Source organism: Gorilla gorilla, chromosome 12 (assembly GCF_029281585.2).
Source record: "Gorilla gorilla gorilla isolate KB3781 chromosome 12, NHGRI_mGorGor1-v2.1_pri, whole genome shotgun sequence".
Classification (NCBI taxonomy): Eukaryota; Metazoa; Chordata; class Mammalia; order Primates; family Hominidae; genus Gorilla; species Gorilla gorilla.
The window spans coordinates 53,718,567-53,737,060 of NC_073236.2; the positions used below are offsets into that span (position 1 = coordinate 53,718,567).

General features: G+C 41.7%; 2 protein-coding genes and 1 long non-coding RNA gene across 5 annotated transcripts in view; 1 reads left to right on the top strand and 2 right to left on the bottom strand.

The window, feature by feature from the left end:
• PTCD3 (pentatricopeptide repeat domain 3) overlaps nucleotides 1-2,153 on the bottom strand; it is a 33,572-nt gene extending 31,419 nt beyond the window's left edge. The window contains exon 1 of the mRNA XM_004029561.4: nucleotides 1,918-2,153. Within this exon, the coding sequence (XP_004029610.1) occupies nucleotides 1,918-2,021 (104 nt within the window). The 5' untranslated portion in view covers nucleotides 2,022-2,153. The remainder of the gene's footprint in view (nucleotides 1-1,917) is intronic.
• A 281-nt stretch (nucleotides 2,154-2,434) lies between these two features.
• POLR1A (RNA polymerase I subunit A) overlaps nucleotides 2,435-18,494 on the top strand; it is an 87,510-nt gene continuing 71,450 nt past the window's right edge. For all 3 annotated transcript variants that reach the window (XM_004029560.5, XM_063695731.1, XM_055378164.2), the window contains exons 1-4: nucleotides 2,435-2,570; nucleotides 8,095-8,299; nucleotides 9,506-9,655; nucleotides 18,317-18,424. In XM_004029560.5, coding sequence (XP_004029609.3) covers nucleotides 2,494-2,570; nucleotides 8,095-8,299; nucleotides 9,506-9,655; nucleotides 18,317-18,424 — 540 coding nt within the window. In that variant the 5' untranslated portion in view covers nucleotides 2,435-2,493. The remainder of the gene's footprint in view (nucleotides 2,571-8,094; nucleotides 8,300-9,505; nucleotides 9,656-18,316; nucleotides 18,425-18,494) is intronic.
• On the bottom strand, nucleotides 8,132-9,649 carry LOC109025747 (uncharacterized). The gene is made up of 2 exons (XR_002004697.2): nucleotides 9,515-9,649; nucleotides 8,132-8,417 (listed from the first exon to the last, which is right to left on the bottom strand). It is a non-coding gene; the product is annotated as an uncharacterized lncRNA (long non-coding RNA).

Here is an 18,494-nt window from a genome sequence, read left to right on the forward strand (position 1 = left end):
TCATCATGGATTAAACTGGATAACTCATGTCAATGAACGCTGAGAAGACAGTCTGTACACATGTTCAATATCATTAAGGAATGGATACAAGATATGGACAAGACTGTCAAAACTTTTTTTTTTTTTTTTTTTTTTTAGAGACAGGGTCTTGCTCCATTGCCTAGCCTTTAGTGCGGTGGTGCAATTATAGCTCACTGAACCCTTGAACTCCTGGGCTCAAGCGACCCTCCTGCTTCAGCCTCCTGAGTAACTAGGACTACAGGCATATGCCACCATGCCCGGCTAGTCAAAATTTTTGGAAGCAAGCAATCAATCTCATTACATAAATGGCAGAGAGGAAGGAAAGTTTTTAATAGCACTTGAACAATCTGGTTTGAAATGCAAGAACTTTCAACTTCAGGAACCCAAAACACTATGATGTTTAAAAGAACAATTCAGTGAGCTCTTGCTTCTATACAGATACTGCCCTGATCAGAAAGGACTACCTCACTTAAAGCAATTACAACATAGGGAAGATGACCCATGGCTTCTCATTCCACTTCTTTCAACAATCAAGAATGTACCAAATACATAAGGCCTGATTTAGACTTGGAATTGCTGATATTTTCTATTTTCATAGGTTCAATATGAAATCCTTTTTAAACCAAAATATAAAATCATTGGCCCATGACTGAGTTTTTAAGTGTTCTGTTTAAGTGTTCTGATCACACTAAAAACACAGTCAACACACCACAGATAATGTGCACGGTTAGTATTATCTTGTGTTTCCCCTTACTAAACGGCATCAGTAACATTCAGAAAATTTTCAAGATGTGATTGCATAGAAAGATACTTCCTCCAGTAGTATCTGGTTTCAGGTATCATTTAAAACAAGAATACCCCTCTACGTTAAGGACATTTCAGAAAGAGATCAACTCTTTCAAGTTTCTGAGATCAACTCTTTCAAGTCGCACTATTTGTTTCTCATGACCTTAAAACAGAGATCACAGTTATTTTGAGAACGGATGCTGAGGGAGAGATTCTGCTTCAGGCAAAGAAAATGAGTAGAAAAATGCTAACGATGGCTACCAGGAAACGGAGGACTGGCATTGAATGGCAGCACAAAGGTTTCTGCAGTATCAAATGGAGTGGTTTCTCTTTCTTGAGGGGAACTAAGAGAGAGTACATATAAAAACATATTGTAAATTACATATCCCACTTATACCTCACAAACTTTTCGGATGGTTATTACCAACTCCAGTCTGCAGATGAGGAAATCTGTCTACTATCATCCAATTAAGTGAATGGCAAACACTAAACCTAAAATTAGGCTTTTAGCAAGTTTTCACTACAAATTACTGCCTCTCATATTCCCACAATGCCACTGTTTGTACTGAGTGAAAAATAAATTACACAGATAGGTCATACATGTTCCAAGCTATAACTATCACAGATCAAAAGGGCATAGTCAGATCTTTTAGACTTTTCTGCTTTTATGAAAACCTGATAACTTCTTTAGCCAAAGTCCCCACGGTGGCGACCAGAGACTGCCTTTTATTTGGGAAGATCTTGTACGTTCTCCTCGCTCCTCCTGATTGGGTTAAAATGAGTAATGGCGGATAATTTTTAATTTGGGGTAGTGTTGCTAATAGCCACACTCACTGGAACGCAAGCTTCATGAAAGCAGGGTCCTAGCTTTGCGGATGGTGTTAACTACAGAATATTGCAAGCAACCAATAAGTATTTCTCTAATGAATAAATGCGTTGCGAATCCTATTTCAAAGGGCCACCTCCGCGTAGCTGGTCTTAAGGGCACGCGACCGTTAAGGGCGCGCATGAGCAAACCATTTCATCGTGCCTACTTCCACAGCCAGCTGGGAAACATAGGACTAAGGTGACTCCGCGGTCTTCTTCGCGGATACCCTAAGCGTCTCTTACCTGCAGCTGCGTGCCTGTTCACACAAACCCGCCCGCCGACCCGTCAGCGGCTGGCCAAACCTGCTGCGGAGCCCCAGCCAGCGAACAGCAGATACAGCCGCCATCTTTGATTTCTCTGCAGAGCATGTTGGGAACGCGTGCCTCGACCTTCAGGAAGGTGGGGCGCAGTGGGCGGGGAACAGGGAACAGCTCCGCTATTGGCTGAAGCGGAAGAAGACGAAAGCAATCATAAAATGGGAGGGTGCAAGCTCATGGTTTGAAAGACTTCGTCACGGAAGCTAAAAGCTCTATACACCCGATTTGCCTCGGAGGAATTTTCCTAAATGATTATTTTGATGTCTTATATATCTTTGATTGTTTTCAAAACAAAAGAGCGAGCAGAGAGTCGTACAACTATTTGTTCCCCCCCCCATGTAGAAGTGATCTCATCCACGTAAATGTCGTTCCTGCGACCGCTTCCGCGCGCAAGCGCACGTTGAATCGCGTGGTGACTCCGGTCTTGAGGGTGAATTAAGAATAGTCGGGTGGTGAGTGGAACGTCTCTCGGGGTGTCGGAATTCAAAACGCACCTGGAGGATGTTGATCTCCAAGAACATGCCCTGGCGGCGGCTGCAGGGCATTTCCTTCGGGATGTATTCGGCTGAAGAGCTCAAGTAAGGAGTTGGTCGGGTAGCGTGCCCAGCCTGGATCTTGAGGTCGGCGCCCTAAACTACGATTCCCAGAAGCGCTTGCGCCCGGTCTATCCTCTTGAGTCCAGGCTTGTCTGGCGCTTGTCCTGCTGGGAGCCGTAGTTATGGGAACGTTCCTGGGCCGGCGTGGACTGCCTGGATAAGAGGCCGGTGGGGCTGGGGGAAAGAGTTTGCGCTGGGGTAGGGGAATATAAGGGTGGGGAGGGTCCTGGTCTGCAGCGTTATCATCTGCCAGTCTCCTCGTTAACTAACAAGCATTTGTGGAATTAACCATAGTGTACCTGACATGGTTAATTAGGCACGTAGTAAGTTTCCTCTTGTTTGTAAAATGATTGTCCTTCAAGTGTCAGTTCAGGCGTTAACTTCTCTTTGCTAGGACCCTGCTATATTCTCGGTGTGGTTGTTAAATCCAGGGAACTCTCTTTAGTCTTCATTTTGATTAAGGTAGCATTTGACATTCTCCAATGCACTCTCTTGAAACTTTCCTTTCTTCCAGAACCTTATTTGTCTTCAAGTTCTCCTATTTTTATGACAAATACTTCTACCTCCCTCTCTTCCTCTATCGATCTATAACCTCACAAACATTTATTGAGCATCCAGTTTTTTCCAGGCACCAAGCTAGGCGTTAATGACATATTGGTGAGCAAGGTCTGTACCTCGTTTTACTCCTTAAATGTTGATGTTTTTCAAGATTCTATTCTGGTAATGTTTTCTTCATGGTAAATATTGTCCCTAGACAGTCTCACCACTTTCATGATTTATAGTCTCAAATTTAAATCCCCAACGCAAATTTATTTCCCTGATTTTCAGACCCATTTGTTCAGCTGTCTGTACATCTTTAATTGAATTTCACACAGAGATCTTAAATGCATATCAAAAACTCAACATGGCCTAAATGCATATCAGAAACTCAACATGGCCGGGCACGGTGGCTCACGCCTGTAATCCCAGCACTTTGGGAGGCCGAGGCCGGCGGATCACGAGGTCGGGAGATCGAGACCATCCCTGGCCAACATGGTGAAACCCCGTCTCTACTAAAAATACAAAAATTAGCTGGGCGTGGTGGCGGGCACCTGTAGTCCCAGCTACTCGGGAGGCTGAGGCAGGAGAATCGCTTGAACCCAGGAGGCGGAGGTTGCAGAGAGCCGAGATTGTGCCACTGCACTCCAGCCTGGCGACAGAGCAATACTCTGTCTCAAAAAAAAAAAAAAAAAAAAAAACTCAACACGGCATCCCTCTTCAAAGGGAGGGGTTACTTACCCCTCCAAAATGGTGTACGTAGTGCAAAATAGTCACTAGAAACTGGAAAATTATTCTAGATCTCTCCTGACATCTAACTTATTTATTGGGCTCTTACTTTGTGTCACCTACATGTCTATTTGTTCTTAGTCTCCTTTTTCTCCCAATTGCTACTGTGTTGCCTCTGACCCTTATCTCATATTTGAATTGTCTTTTCCTTCCACCCTCCCCTTAACACCTCTCAAGTGCATGCTCCACACTGCTGTCAAAATTATTCTTGTAAAGTGCAAATGTAGTCATGCTACTGTCACCCTTAAAACCCTCCAAATGTTCTCCATTTCCCTCAGATAAAGTATATTTTCTTAGCATAGCCTGCAAAGTCTCCCATGATCAGATCAATGCTGATTTTAGCTATAACATCATCCCTTCTTCAGCCCTATTAAACCACCTGCATATTCCAGAAACCGCCATCATATTTCAACATCTGGGCCTTTCTTTAAGCTATTCCCTCTGCATGCAGTGTCCTTTCAGCCAAAAGGAGGTACTTCCCTCTGTCCCCTACCCAACATACACACCTGAAAGCTCAGTTCACCTCCCTTGTTTTCTGAGGTCATTTTGCACATGATACAGTTGTCTGTCATGGTGCTTTAGTGACTTTTTGTGCTTATGTATATTTGTCTTCCTCCACTATCCTTGAGCTTCTTATATGTGTCACTCTTGTCTTTTATCCTCAAGTCTGAATAAATGGATGAATAAACTCCTGAGCCACAGCTCTGGTATCATTGGTAACAGTGTGCTAGCCCAGAAATTCCAATTATATCATCACCGCCATAAGTGGATACGATTTCATCCAAAAGCAGAAGTGTTTTAAGTTGCCTGAATTTTTAAAAAGATAATTGTGGAGTTTTCAAACAGGTTTAGAGTTGAGACATTTCAATAATACTGCCACCTTTTATTGTGCGAGGTTCTAATAGCTTCCCATCTCACTCAGAGTAAAAACCAAGTCTTTACAAATGGCCTGGAGGGGTCATTTCAGTCTCCTGTTACCTCTCTGATCTCACCTCTATTCTGGCTACCCTGACCTCCTTGCTGCATCCAGAGCATCACGGGCACACATCCACCTCAGGACCTTTGCACTCCCTGCTTCTTCCTCCTGTAAAACCCTCTGCCCAGGTGACTGTATGGCCTGCTCCCTCAACTCCTTCAGCCTTTGCCCAAGTTCCTCCTTAGTGGGCTTCTAGGACCACTTGCCTACTCCGCTCTTCCCTTTCCCTGCATTATTTTTCGTCGTAGCCCTTTCTGCCGTCTAACAGACTATACATTTATTTTGTGTCTGTTCCCGTTCCTCCAGTAGAATGTAAGGCCTGTAAGCATAGCAGTTCTTGTCTGTTTCCTTAGCACTTAACCCTGTCTGGCACACAGTGAGCACTCTGGGTATTTGTTGAGTGTATGAATAGATGGATAGAGGAGCTAGCTGCTCAGTGCTTGGCACTTTCAGTCCTTAACGACACCCATTCTCAGTTCTTAACAACACCATTTGTGGTGGCACCTCCAGTAAAAAATTCAGGCCCAGAGAACAAAATGTCTCTCTAGGAAGTGGCAAAGGTCATCTTCAAACCTAAGTCTATTGATCTCAAACTCTACTGACTAGTGGAATCCTTGCTAGTTGCCCCTACTCTTCATCCCACTCCTGTAATGGTGGGAGGGACTTTCTCCTCTACAAAGAGAGAGGAACTTTGTTTGACACTGTATTTTCTGTATGTTATCTTCTAATCATCCCAATAGAGCTGCTGTGATGCCCAGACTTCAGGTGAGAAAAAAATTAGGTAGTTATCAAAGGATACAGTCAGCAGAGTGAAAGGGCAACCCATGGAATGGGGGAAAATATTTGTAAATTTTATATCTGATGAGAGATTGATATCTAGAACATAAAAAGAACTCCTACAACTCAACAACAACACAAAATTCAATTTTAAAATGGACAAAGGACTTAAAGAGACATTTTTCCAAAGAAGACATACAGATGGCCAGTGAGTATGTGAAAAGATATTGAACATCACCAATTTTAGGGAAATGCAAATAAAAAGCTCCTCAAATCCAGTAGGGTGCTACTATCAGAAAAACAAAGTAGTAAGTGTTGACAAGGGTGTGGAGAAAGTGGAAGCTTTTTGTACACCATTAGTGGGAATGTAAAATGGTGCAACCACTATGGAAAACAGTAGGGTGGATTCTCAAAAAACTAAAGACAAAATTACCATGTGATCCAGCAATTCTACTTCTGGATGTGTATCCAAGGAATTGAAAGTAGGGTCTCAAAGAGATATTTGTATACCTATGTTCATAGCAGCATTATTCACAATCGTGAAAAAGTAGAAACTACCCAAGTGTCTATCAATGGATGGGTTGATACATAAAATGTGGTATATACATGCAATGGGATATTGTTCAGCCCTAAAAAAGGAAAAAAGTTCAACACATCCTATAACATGGATGAACCTTGAGGGCACTGTGCTAAGTGAAATAAGCCAGTCACAAAAGGACAAGTACGGTGTGATTCCACTTAATATAAGGTACCTAGAGTAGTCAGATTAATCAAAACAGAAAGTAAAATGATGGTAGTGGAGGAGATGAAGAATTACTGTATAATGGGTACAGGGTTTCAGTTTTACAAGATGAAAAAGGGTTCTGCAGATGGAGAGTGGTGATGGTAGCACAATGCAAATGTACTTAATACCACTGAACTGTACTAATTGAAACAGTTAAGATGATGAATTTATATATATTTTATTACAGTTTCAAAAATTAAGATTAAAGAACAAAAGGTAAGTAATTTGTTCAGTGTTACCCAGTTCAGGGTTGCAGGTGGGTGTGGAAGAGACCACACGCACAACTTTTGAGTTAGATCAAGTTTCTCGTGAAATTAGCTTACTGGCAGCAAGGTGACCATATAGACAAGAGCCACAGCAGCAGATCTGCCTCCCTGTCGCCTTGGCCCTTAGAGTGACACTGGCCATGCAACATAGAATCTTCTAGAGATGAGCAGCTTAGTTCCTGATAGACTAACATCGTTTTACACTCAGAACATGTCACCACTCATGAAAACTTGACACTATTTTTGTGCTTTATTAAAGGGAGTGTTTACATCATTAGGGGACTCTCGTTTCAACCTTCAGATTTCCTCTAGGCTGTCAGATTGGGATGGTTTCTTTGTCTTTATTTTCTAAATCAGAAAGGAGAAAATTGTAAAAGCCAAGTTAGCCTACTAAACATAGTTGTGTCCTATGGGAGCACCTTTCAAACCAAACATAAAATGTGATGAAACCTTTTTTAAGGTTTGACTAAATGTGTTTAATGTTGTCACATTTACTATTTCTGCATACAGGGATTGTTGCATCACATTCCCTTCATTGAACTGGGTGGGCTTTGGAGTTAAGTCTATTCCGTATCCTGCCTCCCCGACATTCTGTTTGTGTTTGTGTCACCTGGATTCAATCACCTAACTTCCCTGAGCCTTGGTTTCATCCTCTGAAAAGTACATGTAGTGATGAGTATTTCAGAGGATTAAGATCAGGACTAAATAATGCGGCCAGGCATGGTGGCTCACTCCTGTAATCCCAGCACTTTGGGAGGCTGAGGCAGGCGGATCTCTAGAGCTCAGGAGTTCAAGACCAGCCTGGGTAACATGGCTAAATCCTGTCTCTACAAAAAAATATTAATCGAAAAATTGGTTGGGCATAGTGGCACATGTCTGTGGTCCCAGCTACTCGGAAGGCTGAGGTGGGAGGATCACTGGAGCCCAGGAGTTTAAGGCTGCAGTGAGTCGAGGTTGCACCACTACACTCTAGCCTAGGCAACAGGAGTGAGACCTTGTTAAAAAAAAAAAAAAAAGAATAATGCTGCCTGTGAAGCAGTCAGTGTATAGTAGATGCTTAACTCCTTTTTATAAACAGTTTACCAGTGTACTTAGTGCAAGTTTTGTTCTAAATCTGTTTTTAAGAAGTTACCACTCATTCATTTAGCACGTATGTATTTTATGACTTATTCATTTAGCACATATGTATTTATTAACTATTGGGTACCAACTCTGCACTTAGTGTTGGGGTACACTAGTGACAAAGACAGAGATTGTGCCCTCCAGAGCTATCAAGCAGGCATTAAATAATCACTTAACTATAGGTTTGTGCTGGAAAGGAAACATCAGAGAGGTTGGTAACTTTAGCTTTCCTCTTGGTCTTTTTTATCCCCTTAGGAAATTAAGTGTTAAATCCATTACGAACCCTCGGTACCTGGACAGCCTGGGGAACCCATCAGCAAACGGCCTGTACGATTTAGCTTTGGGCCCTGCAGATTCCAAAGAGGTGTGCTCCACCTGCGTGCAGGACTTCAGCAACTGTTCTGGGCACCTGGGCCACATTGAGCTCCCACTCACAGTGTATAACCCTCTCCTCTTCGATGTAAGTGCTGCCTTGGTTGTGTGGGTCTCTGGGCTGCTGGTGGGATTTGTGAGTGCTGCCTGTCTCCCACAAGAGTGGTCTAAGGAGGTTAAGCCCCAGGCACTCCAATGAAAGCATTCTGTAGAATGAGATTTTGAAGCTTTGAGCCAAATACAATAACTTCAACTTACCCTGTGGCCCTAAATAAATGAATATCAGTTTGATTCCAGTTGAATAGAGCCACAGCCTGATTCCGTTTGCGTGGAGGGTCGGGGAGAGTTCAGATTCATCCCCTACACCTTTTGTTGCAGGGGCTTTGTGCTCTTCAGAAATCTCAGTGGCACCTGCCTGGTAACAGAGAGAACTTCAGTGTTCTCAGGGTCTCCCTGAGCCCTTCAGGTGTCTCTATAGGCACTTGTGTGGTGGCAGGAGAAGCAAAGCCCCAGAAAGCCCAACAGTGAGGTCAGAATGAAGCCCCTGTCTAGAGTCATGCTGGTACATTTTCAGCTTTTTATTTCAGCTAACCTCACCTCCAGGATTTTTTTTTTTAAGCTACACATATGTTGGTATACATGGACATGATTTTTGTCTGTTAATTATGTTAAAGAGAAGTGTCTTTTTTTTTTTTTTTTTTTAAGACAGTGTCTCATTCCGTCTCCCAGGCTGGAGTGCAGTGGCACGATCTTGGCTCACTGTAACCTCTGCCTCCTGGATTCAAGTGATTCTTGTGCCTCAGCCTCCCTAGTAGCTGGGATTACAGGCACGCGCCACCATGCCCAGCTAATTTTTGTATTTTTACAAAAATTACGAGAGACAGGTTCATCATGTTGGCCAGGCTGGTCTCAAACTCCTGGCCTCAAGTGACTGGCCTCAAGTGATCCGCCCGCCTTGGCCTCCCAAAATGCTGGGATTACGGGCATGAGCCACTGTACCTGGCTGAGAAGTCTCTTAATTAAATCTTGGAATAAAATAAAGATATTTCTCTACCTCAGGTTGTACCCCCAAAGTAAATTTCAAATCTAAATGGATTAAAATAAAACCTTAAAAGAAAATAGAGGGTAATATTTGTCTGGTTCTTAAGATAACAAAGGCCTTTCTAAGCATGTAGGCTGAAGTAGAGTTTTTAAAGGAATAGACTGACTACATAAAGAAACTTGTATACTGAAAATCACCATGGCTACTGTGTCTCTTTCTAATATCCTGTTTGTTTTTATTCCCTCTCTTCAGAAGCTGTACCTGCTGCTTCGGGGCTCTTGTTTAAACTGCCACATGCTGACTTGTCCCCGGGCCGTGATTCACCTCTTACTCTGCCAGCTGAGGGTTCTGGAAGTCGGGGCCCTACAAGCAGTCTACGAGCTTGAGAGAATTCTGAACAGGGTAGGTGGGTAGTGGTGGTCACAGAAATCAGAAAAGGCAAAGTGGTGTGGGGAACAAGAGATGCTTGTATGTTGTCGTAGTTACCATGCCGATAGTCATCAGAACGTTTGATCTTTATATCTTATAACTGGATACCAATAGCTGAGTGTGAAAACAGGAAGCTATAAGAATAATAAAAGAAATGTTCATAGAAACAATAGTGAAATACCATTTAATCCATTTATGAGCTTTTTCTGATTTTCTGGACCAAGGATTCAATCAAGGTTTATTCAATCAAAAGACATTGCTTTTGATTGTTACATCTCTTTGATCTGTCTTAAAGTAGAACATTGTAATGTAGAAAATTCTTTTTCATGATACCGACTTTTTTGGAGACTCAAAGCCAGTTGTCTTATAGGATTTCTTACATTTTAGATTGTCCGATTATTTCTTGTAATTAGATTCACATTTTGGCAAGAATACAACCTACATGATACAGGGTACTTTGTATTGCATCATTTTAGGAGGCGTATGTCAGGTTGTTCACCTATTGGTAATGCTTACTTTGTTTACTTCTTGTGTTTGTTTTTTTTGGTCTTTTTTTGTATTAACACATAATATTTACACATATTTTATGGGGTACATAGTGATGGTGTGATACAGACAGTGTATAGTGATCAGATCAGGATAATTAGCATATCTGTCCTCTCAAACATTTATCATTTCTTTGTGTTGTGAACATGCAATATTCTCCTTCTAGCTGTTTGAAACTATATTATTGTTAGCTATGGTCATCCTATAATGGTATAGAACACTAGAATTTATTCCTCCTGTCTAATTGTAATTTTATCTCCTTTAACAAATCTCTTCCTGTTCCCCTCCTTTCCCTGCCCTACTCAGCCTCTAGTATTCTCTATTCTACTTTTACTTCTATGAGATCAACTTTATTTTTGGCTTCCACATATGAGTAAGAACTTGCAGTGTTTAACTTTCTGTTCCTGGCTTATTTCACATAATGTTCTCCTGTTCCATCTATGTTGTTGCAAATGACAGGATTTCATGCTTTATTATGGCCAAATAGTATTCCATTATGTATATATACCACATTTGCTTTATCCCTTTATCTATTGTTGGACATCTAGGTTGGTTCCATATCTTGGCTATTGTGAATAGTGCTGCAATAACCATGGGGGTGCAGGTATCTCTTTGATATACCAATTTCTTTTCCTTTGGATAAATGCCTAATAGTGGGATGCTGGATCATATGGAAGTTGTATTTGTAGTTATTTGAGGAACCTTCATATGTTTCCCATAGTGGCTATACTAGTTTACATTCCCACCAACAGTGTATAAGAGTTCCCTTTTCTCCACATCCTCACCAGCATTTGCTTTTTTTTTTTTTTTTTGTCTTTTGGGGATAGCCATCCTAATGGGATGAGATGAAACCTTATTGTGGTTTTGATTTGTGTTTTCTCAATGACTAGTGATGTTGAACATTTTTTCATGTATTTGTTGGCCATTTGTATGTGTTTTGAGAAATGTTTGTTCAGATCATTTGCCCATTTTTTAATCGAATTGTTTGGGATTTTTGCTGTTGAGATGTTTGAGTTCCTTACATATTCTGGATATTAAGCCTCTGTCCCTAAGATGAATAGTTTGCAAATATTTTCTCCTATTCCGTAGGTTGTCTTTTCACTCTGTTGACTGACTACTTTGTTGTGCAGAAGCTTAGTTTGATATAATCTCATTTGTTTATTTTGGCTTTTGTTTCCTGTGCTTTGAGGTCTGATTCATAAAATATTTTTCCAGACCTTATATTTAGGTCATTGATCAATTTTGAGTTGACTTTTGTAGAGGGGAGCAGTGGAGATCTAGTTTCATTCTTCTGCATATGGATATCTAGTTTTCCCAGCATCATTTATTAAAGGCACTGTCCTTTTCCCCAATGTATGTATGTTCTTGGCACCTTTTGCAAAAATCAGTTGGCTGTAGATATGCAGATTAATTTTTGGGTTCTCTGTTTTCATTGGCCTTTGTTTCTGTTTTCATGCCAGTATCCTACTGTTTTGGTTACTACAGCTTTGTAGTATATTTTGAATTCTGGTAGTGTGATGCCTCCAGCTTTGTTCTTTTTACTCAAGATTGCTTTGGCTGTTCAGGGTCTTTTGTGGTTCCATACAAATGTTACAATTTTTTTTTTTTCTGTTTTTCAAAGAATGTCATTGGTATTTTGATAGGGATTGTACTGAATCTGTAAATTGCTTTGGGTAGTGTAGTAATTTTAACAATATTAATTATTCTGATCTATAAGTATGGGATGTTTTTCCATTTGTATCCTCTCCAGTTTCTTTCATCAGTGTTTTGCAGTTTTCCAAGAGTCTTTCACATCCTTGGTTAAATTTATTCCTAGGTATTTTTTTGGTAGCTATTATAAATGGGATTGCCTTCTTGATTTCTTTTTCAGCTAATTCATTGTTTGTGTATAAAAATGCTACTGATTTTTTTTATCCTGCAACTTTACTGAATTTGTTTATGAGTTCTAAGAGGTTTTTGGTAGAGTCTAGGTTTTTCTATATATGAGATTATGTCGGCTGGGTGCGGTGGCTCACACCTGTAATCCCAGCACTTTGGGAGGCCGAGGCGGGTGGATCACAAGGTCAGGAGATCGAGACCATCCTGGCTAACACGAAGAAACCCCATCTCTACTAAAAATACAAAAAAATTAGCTGGGCGTGGTGGCGGGCGCCTGTAGTCCCAGCTACTCGGGAGGCTGAGGCAGGAGAATGGCGTGAACCTAGGAGGCAGAGCTTGCAGTGAGCCAAGATCGCGCCACTGCACTCCAGCCTGGGTAACAGAGCAAGACTCCATCTCAAAAAAAAAAAAAAAGAAAAGAATATGTAATCTGTAAACAGGGACATTTTTACATCCTTCTTTTCAGTTTGGATGCCTTTTCTTTCTCTTGCCTAATTTCTCTGGCTGGTTACTTTTGGATAAAGTGGGGATGACCAGATCTCTATTGTAAAGAGATACTTTTTCATAGTTAATATTTACATTAGAATTTCTGGTGCTTTTAAAAATACCTTATTTAAAATTTCATTTTGTTTGTTGATATGTAAAAATGTTATTGATTATTTATGAAGCAATGTGGCAAAATTGTCTCATCAATTCTGACAGTTTATCTGTAGATATTTTTAGATTTTCAATACAATCCTATCTGCAAATACTGGCCTTTTTGTTCCTTTCCAAGCCTTATATGTTTTCTTTTGATGGCTAGGATCTACATTACTGTGTTGAAGTGGTAGTGGGTATCTTTGTCTTATTTCTTGTCACATAGAAAAGTTGTTCACCTTTCCTCTTCTCCTCCCTCTTCTTGGATGCTTCAGTCCCGAAGACATTAGGTGGGCGGAGCAAGCTGGGATTCCCCAAAGAGACATGGCCTAGTATGTGGTGTCTGAGCCACAGCAGAGTGAGCAAAGCTTCGTGGGAAGGGTGTCCCTGCACAGGGACTCAGCCAGAGCAGAGTGAGAGGGGATCCCTGCACATGTGGGCAGCCCTGTGCAGAATACCAGAGCTCAAATAGGGTAAGGAGGATGTTCATTTGGAGATAAAGGCACAGCTTAAGAGTGTGAGAGCCCAAATCAGGTGAGAGGGTGCCTGTGCAGGGTGACCCAGCATGGGATGTATGAGCCCAAATATGATAAGGAGGGGTCCACAAGGAGGGTGGGCTCATGTGGAGCTTGAGCCCAATTTGGGTGAGGGCTCCACACAAAGGAGGGGATGACGGCGGCAGTGGTGGGAGAGTGGTTACATACGGGGAGAGAGAGACGTTGATGAATAAGTACTTAATTGATCGAATACATACTTAAGGATAATGGGGGCCAGGTTTTAACTATCAGAGAAGAGAGTTACAAATATATGAAAGAGAGAAGACAGAATTAATCCTGTATTGTTAAAATGGAATTAAAAGTTCGGGTGTAAAGTGTGTGTACACATGTATTTTCCCCTGGCCCTGTCCCTGAAAGGGCTCAGAGGAGTGATAGCACCTAGCACCCCCTTCTTGTTTTCTAAATACCATTCTCCACTAAAAAAGCTTCTTGGAGAAATAGCTGATCTAGAGCTGGGACAGAGAAAGTACAAGACCAGCCTGGAATGTCACATGCCAGAAAGGAAGTATGTGCTCAAAGAACGATGGGACATGTCCAAAGGGCACAAAAGCCTGTGTGAAGGGCCCACTCTGGCCAAATCTAGGACAGTTTGAGCATCATAATAAATGATGATACTAAGTGATTATAACCCATTGAATAAAGTAGGAATCCATGAACCTACTTTTATGTTGATATAAATGAAAGAATGAATTGAGTGACTGAAAGTTTAACAGGCTACTTATGCACTTTCAAAGTACCCTCCCTCCCATACACACACATAGTCTTTTTTAATTACAAAGGTCAGAGAGAGAGAATAACTTTACCATGGAGAAGACTTCTTGCCTGGCAGTCACCCCTTTACTCAAGTGATCAAAGTGAAACATACCTGATGGGACCAGTTGAAAGAACACAACATCGCTTCTGGATATTCCTGCCAAAGATGCGTTAGCTGAATCTGATCATGAGGAAACATCAGACATGCCCACAATCGAGGGATATTCTATAAAACTTGCCTTTAATGTTCAAAACTGCTAATGACTAAAGTTAAAGACTAAGGAACTATTCTAAACAAAGGAGACTAAAAAGTGTAACAGATGGCTCTAAACTGGATACTTTTGCTGTAAAGGACATTAGTATTATTTTGAGACAGAGTCTGGCCCTGTTATCCAGGTTAGAGTACAGTGGCACTATCTCGGCTCTCTGCAACCTCTGCCTCCAGGGTTCAAGCGATCTCCCACCTCAGCCTCACGAGTAGCTGGAACTACAGGCATGCACCACCACACCCAGCTAATTTTTGTATTTTTTTAGTCAAGACAGGGTTTTGCTGTATTGGCCGGGCTGGCCTTGAACTCCTGACCTCAAGCGATCCACCTGGCTCAGCCTCCCAAAGTGCTGGGATTACAGGCATGAGCCATCACTCCCAGCCTGTAAAGGATATTATTAAAGGAGTTGGCAAAATTTGAATGTTGTTTGAGGATTAGAAGGTAATAATTTATCAATGCTAAGTTACCATTTTTTGATGATCGTATCATGGTCATATTTGTGAGTGTCCGTGTTTATAGAAAATGTTCACCAAAGTATTTGGGGTTGTTGGTATATCAGATCAGCAGTGTACTGTCAAATGGTTCAAGAAAGATAGATTTCTGGAAATACTTGCAATTTTTCTATAAATTTGAGATTGTTTCAAAATATAAATAAATTATACCCTTAAAATAGGGAACCCTTTCGACATTTCACTATTAAGTATGGTGTTTACTGAGCTTTTAATCGGATTAAGGAAGCTCCTTTGTATTGCTATTTTGCTATGGTGGCTAAATATTACGTTTTATCAAATACCTTTTCAATATATACTGAAATTTTCAGATAATTTGGCTCCTTTTAAACCAGCTAACATGGTGAATGACTCCATTCCTTTCCTAATGTTAAATTAACCTGGGATTCCTGGGATAAACCCAAATTGTTTATGATATATTACCTTTTTAATATGTTGTTGGATTTGATTTCTTAATATTTTACTTGGGATTTTTGCCTCTGTAATCATGAGTGAGATTGGTTTACATTTCCTTTCTCCTATTGTCTTTTTGGGTTTTGGTATCTAGATTATGTCAGCCTCATAAAATAAGTAAGATAATTCTTTCTTTTTTTTCGAGAGAGAGTCTCACTCTGTTGCCCAAGCTAGAGTGCAGCAGCACAGTCTTGGCTCGCTGCAGCCTCCACCTCCCGGGGTCAAGTGATTCTGGTGCCTCAGCTTCCCAAGTAGCTGGGATTATAGGCATATGCTACCACACCCAGCTAGTTTTTGTATTTTTAGTAGAGACAGGGTTTCACCATATTGGCCAGGCTGGTCTTGAACTCCTGGCCTCAAGTGATCCACCCACCTTGGCCTCCCAAAGTGCTGGGATTACAGGCAGGAGCCACTGTGCCCAGCCGAGTTAGATAATTCTCTCTTTAAAACGCCCTGGAGGAGATTGGAGACATAGTATGCCAGCAGGGCAATGCCACACATTTCTCTTCAGCAGGTGTCCTCACAGGGACTAGTTGTCTTTGGCTCCCCGCATGACAGATGACTGCTCAAACGCAAAGGAACGAGATCACACCAGCGGCTATGGGAGCCCCCTGGCCTAGAAGCCCCATCTCCCAGAAAGGAATCAATATCGTTTCTAACAGTTCCATGGGCTGTGCTTCCAGGGACACTAGGATATGCCCAGCGAGGACCCAGGGAAGCTCAGAGCTGTAGTCTTTCCAGTCCAGATATAGCCTAACCAATTGGGGTCATTTTTACCATCAGTAGTGTTGCCTAATAACACAACTGACATTTCTACTTTTATTTATTTATTTTTATTTATTTATTTTTTGAGACGGAGTCTTGCTCTGTTGCCCAGGTTGGAGTGCAGTGGCGCAGTCTTGACTCACTGCAACCTCTGCCTCCCAGGCTCAAGCGATTCTCCTGCCTCGGCCTCCTTGAGTAGCTGGGACTACAGGCAAACGCCACCATGCCCGGCTAATTTTTTGTATTTTTAGTAGAGATGGGGTTTCACCATGTTGGCCAGGCTGGTCTTGGACTCCTGACCTCAGGTGATCCACCTGCCTTGGCCTCACAAAGTGCTGGGATTACAGGTGTGAGCCACCATGCCCGGCCTATTTCTACTTTTATTGCGTTTACGAGGGAACAGAGCTAAAAAGTTAACTCATGGTCAAATTTGTCCAAAAGACAGATTGAGAGAGAGAAAGGATTTTCTTAAACCACTGCTCACAGTAAGTTACATGTTTCTAGGAATTTCCCCATTTCATTTAAAGTTTCAGATTTATTGGCATAAAATTATTCATGATGCCTACTATTATACCTTAAACTTTTTTTTGTAAAATATATACACAAATGCATTAATTATATGTACAGTCCAATACAAAGTAACTATCACCTTTACAGTCCAGTTTAATGTCAGCATATTGTTTATGTCCCCAAAAACCCTCCCTCCTTTCCCTGTCCCCTTGTGTATTTATTTTTGACAGTTTGTCTGTCATTGACCTTTAAAAATTCTTTGTTGGGGCTGGACACAGTGGCTAATGCCTGTAATCCTAGCACTTTGGGAGGCTGAGGTGGGAGGATTGCTTGGGCCCAGGAGTTAAAGAGCAGCCTAGGCAACATAACAAGATGCTATCTCTAGTTTTCTAATAATTATAAAAATAAATGTAAAAATAAAAATTATTTATGGGAATAATTTGAGGGCTAGGATGATGCTGCCTTCTCCAGAGAAGATTCTCATTGCTTCTGCTGTGTGCATGGCACTGATGCCAACTTGGGACTGTCATTATCCAGGTTCAACGCTTAAAGCTCCCTGGATGGCCTGAGTGATTGTACAAGGGCTGGTAGTTCCTGAGACTATAGTCCTTTGTGTTCCAGCTTACTATGTTTATGTGTTGGGGGGTGAAGAATGATGGCTTCCTGTTAGATTTCTAACCTTATACTGAAAAAGCTTTAGGTTTTTAAATTTGTTCTTTTTAAAGGCAGGATCTCACTGTGTTGCTTAGGCAAGCACTGGAGTGCAGTGGCAATTCACAGGTTCGATCATAGTGCACTGCAGCCTCAAACACCTGGGCTCAAGCGAGCCCCTGCCTCAGCATCTGGAGTAGCTGGGACTACAGAGGCACCACTGTGCCCAGCTTAGGTTAAGACTTTCATTTCTGTTTCCTACATCATTTGAGAGTTTGTGAATAAAAAGTTCAAAACTGCTGCATTGGAAAATTCACTCAAGGCCAGGGCTCCTGGGGTGCATCATAGGCATATTCCCTGGGGCACATGAGTATACCAAGTGATGCCCTGCTTCAGCACAGCACCAAAGCCCTGCATCAGCGCATGTGGCTGCATGCTCTTTCATCTTGCTAGATTCCTAGTTCCCCTTTAGTTTGCTCTGGTTATTTATTCTCACTGTCCTGTCAGCTCTTCAGAACATTAAGGTTTTAAAAATATTTTAACCTATCTTGGTTCTTTGCAGTCTTAGGTTTGGTCTGGGGAATGTAGCCCACCATTATTGGACATAGAATGTTCTCATTTGATTTTTTTTTTTTTTATTTTTTATTTTTGAGATGGTGTCTGGCTCTGTACCCAGGCTGGAGTGCAGTGGTGCGATCTTGGCTCACTGCAACATCCCCCTCCCAGCGATCTCCCCACATCATCCTACCAAGTAGCTGGGATCACAAGTGGATGCCACCACACCTGGCTAAGTTTTTGTACTTTTGGTAGAGACAGGATTTCACCATGTTGCTCAGGCTGGTCTCAAACTCCTGAGCTCTAGTGATCTGCCTGCCTCTGCCTCCCAAAGTGCTGGGATTACAGGTGTGAGCCACCACGCCTGACCTTGTTTGATTTTTTTTAACAGCGATGCTGTCTCACTCTTTTGAAAGTGCAACACAGTAGCCATAGTTTCTTTTTCTCCCTTCAAATGAATCTTTTCCACCCTTGGAGAGGCTGGTCCCAGTTGTGCTGCTCATCAGAGGTGTACATTACTGTGATAATGGAGTTTTCCTCTTTGTTTTCCAGTTTCTGGAAGAAAATGCCGATCCCTCTGCCTCTGAAATTCGGGAGGAGTTAGAACAATACACAACTGAAATTGTGCAGAACAACCTCCTGGGGTCCAAGGGTGCACATGTGAGTTAACACTGTCTTTCTCCCATGCTGTTTTGGGCATCATTTTATCACTTTCCCTCTGTGTTGTCCT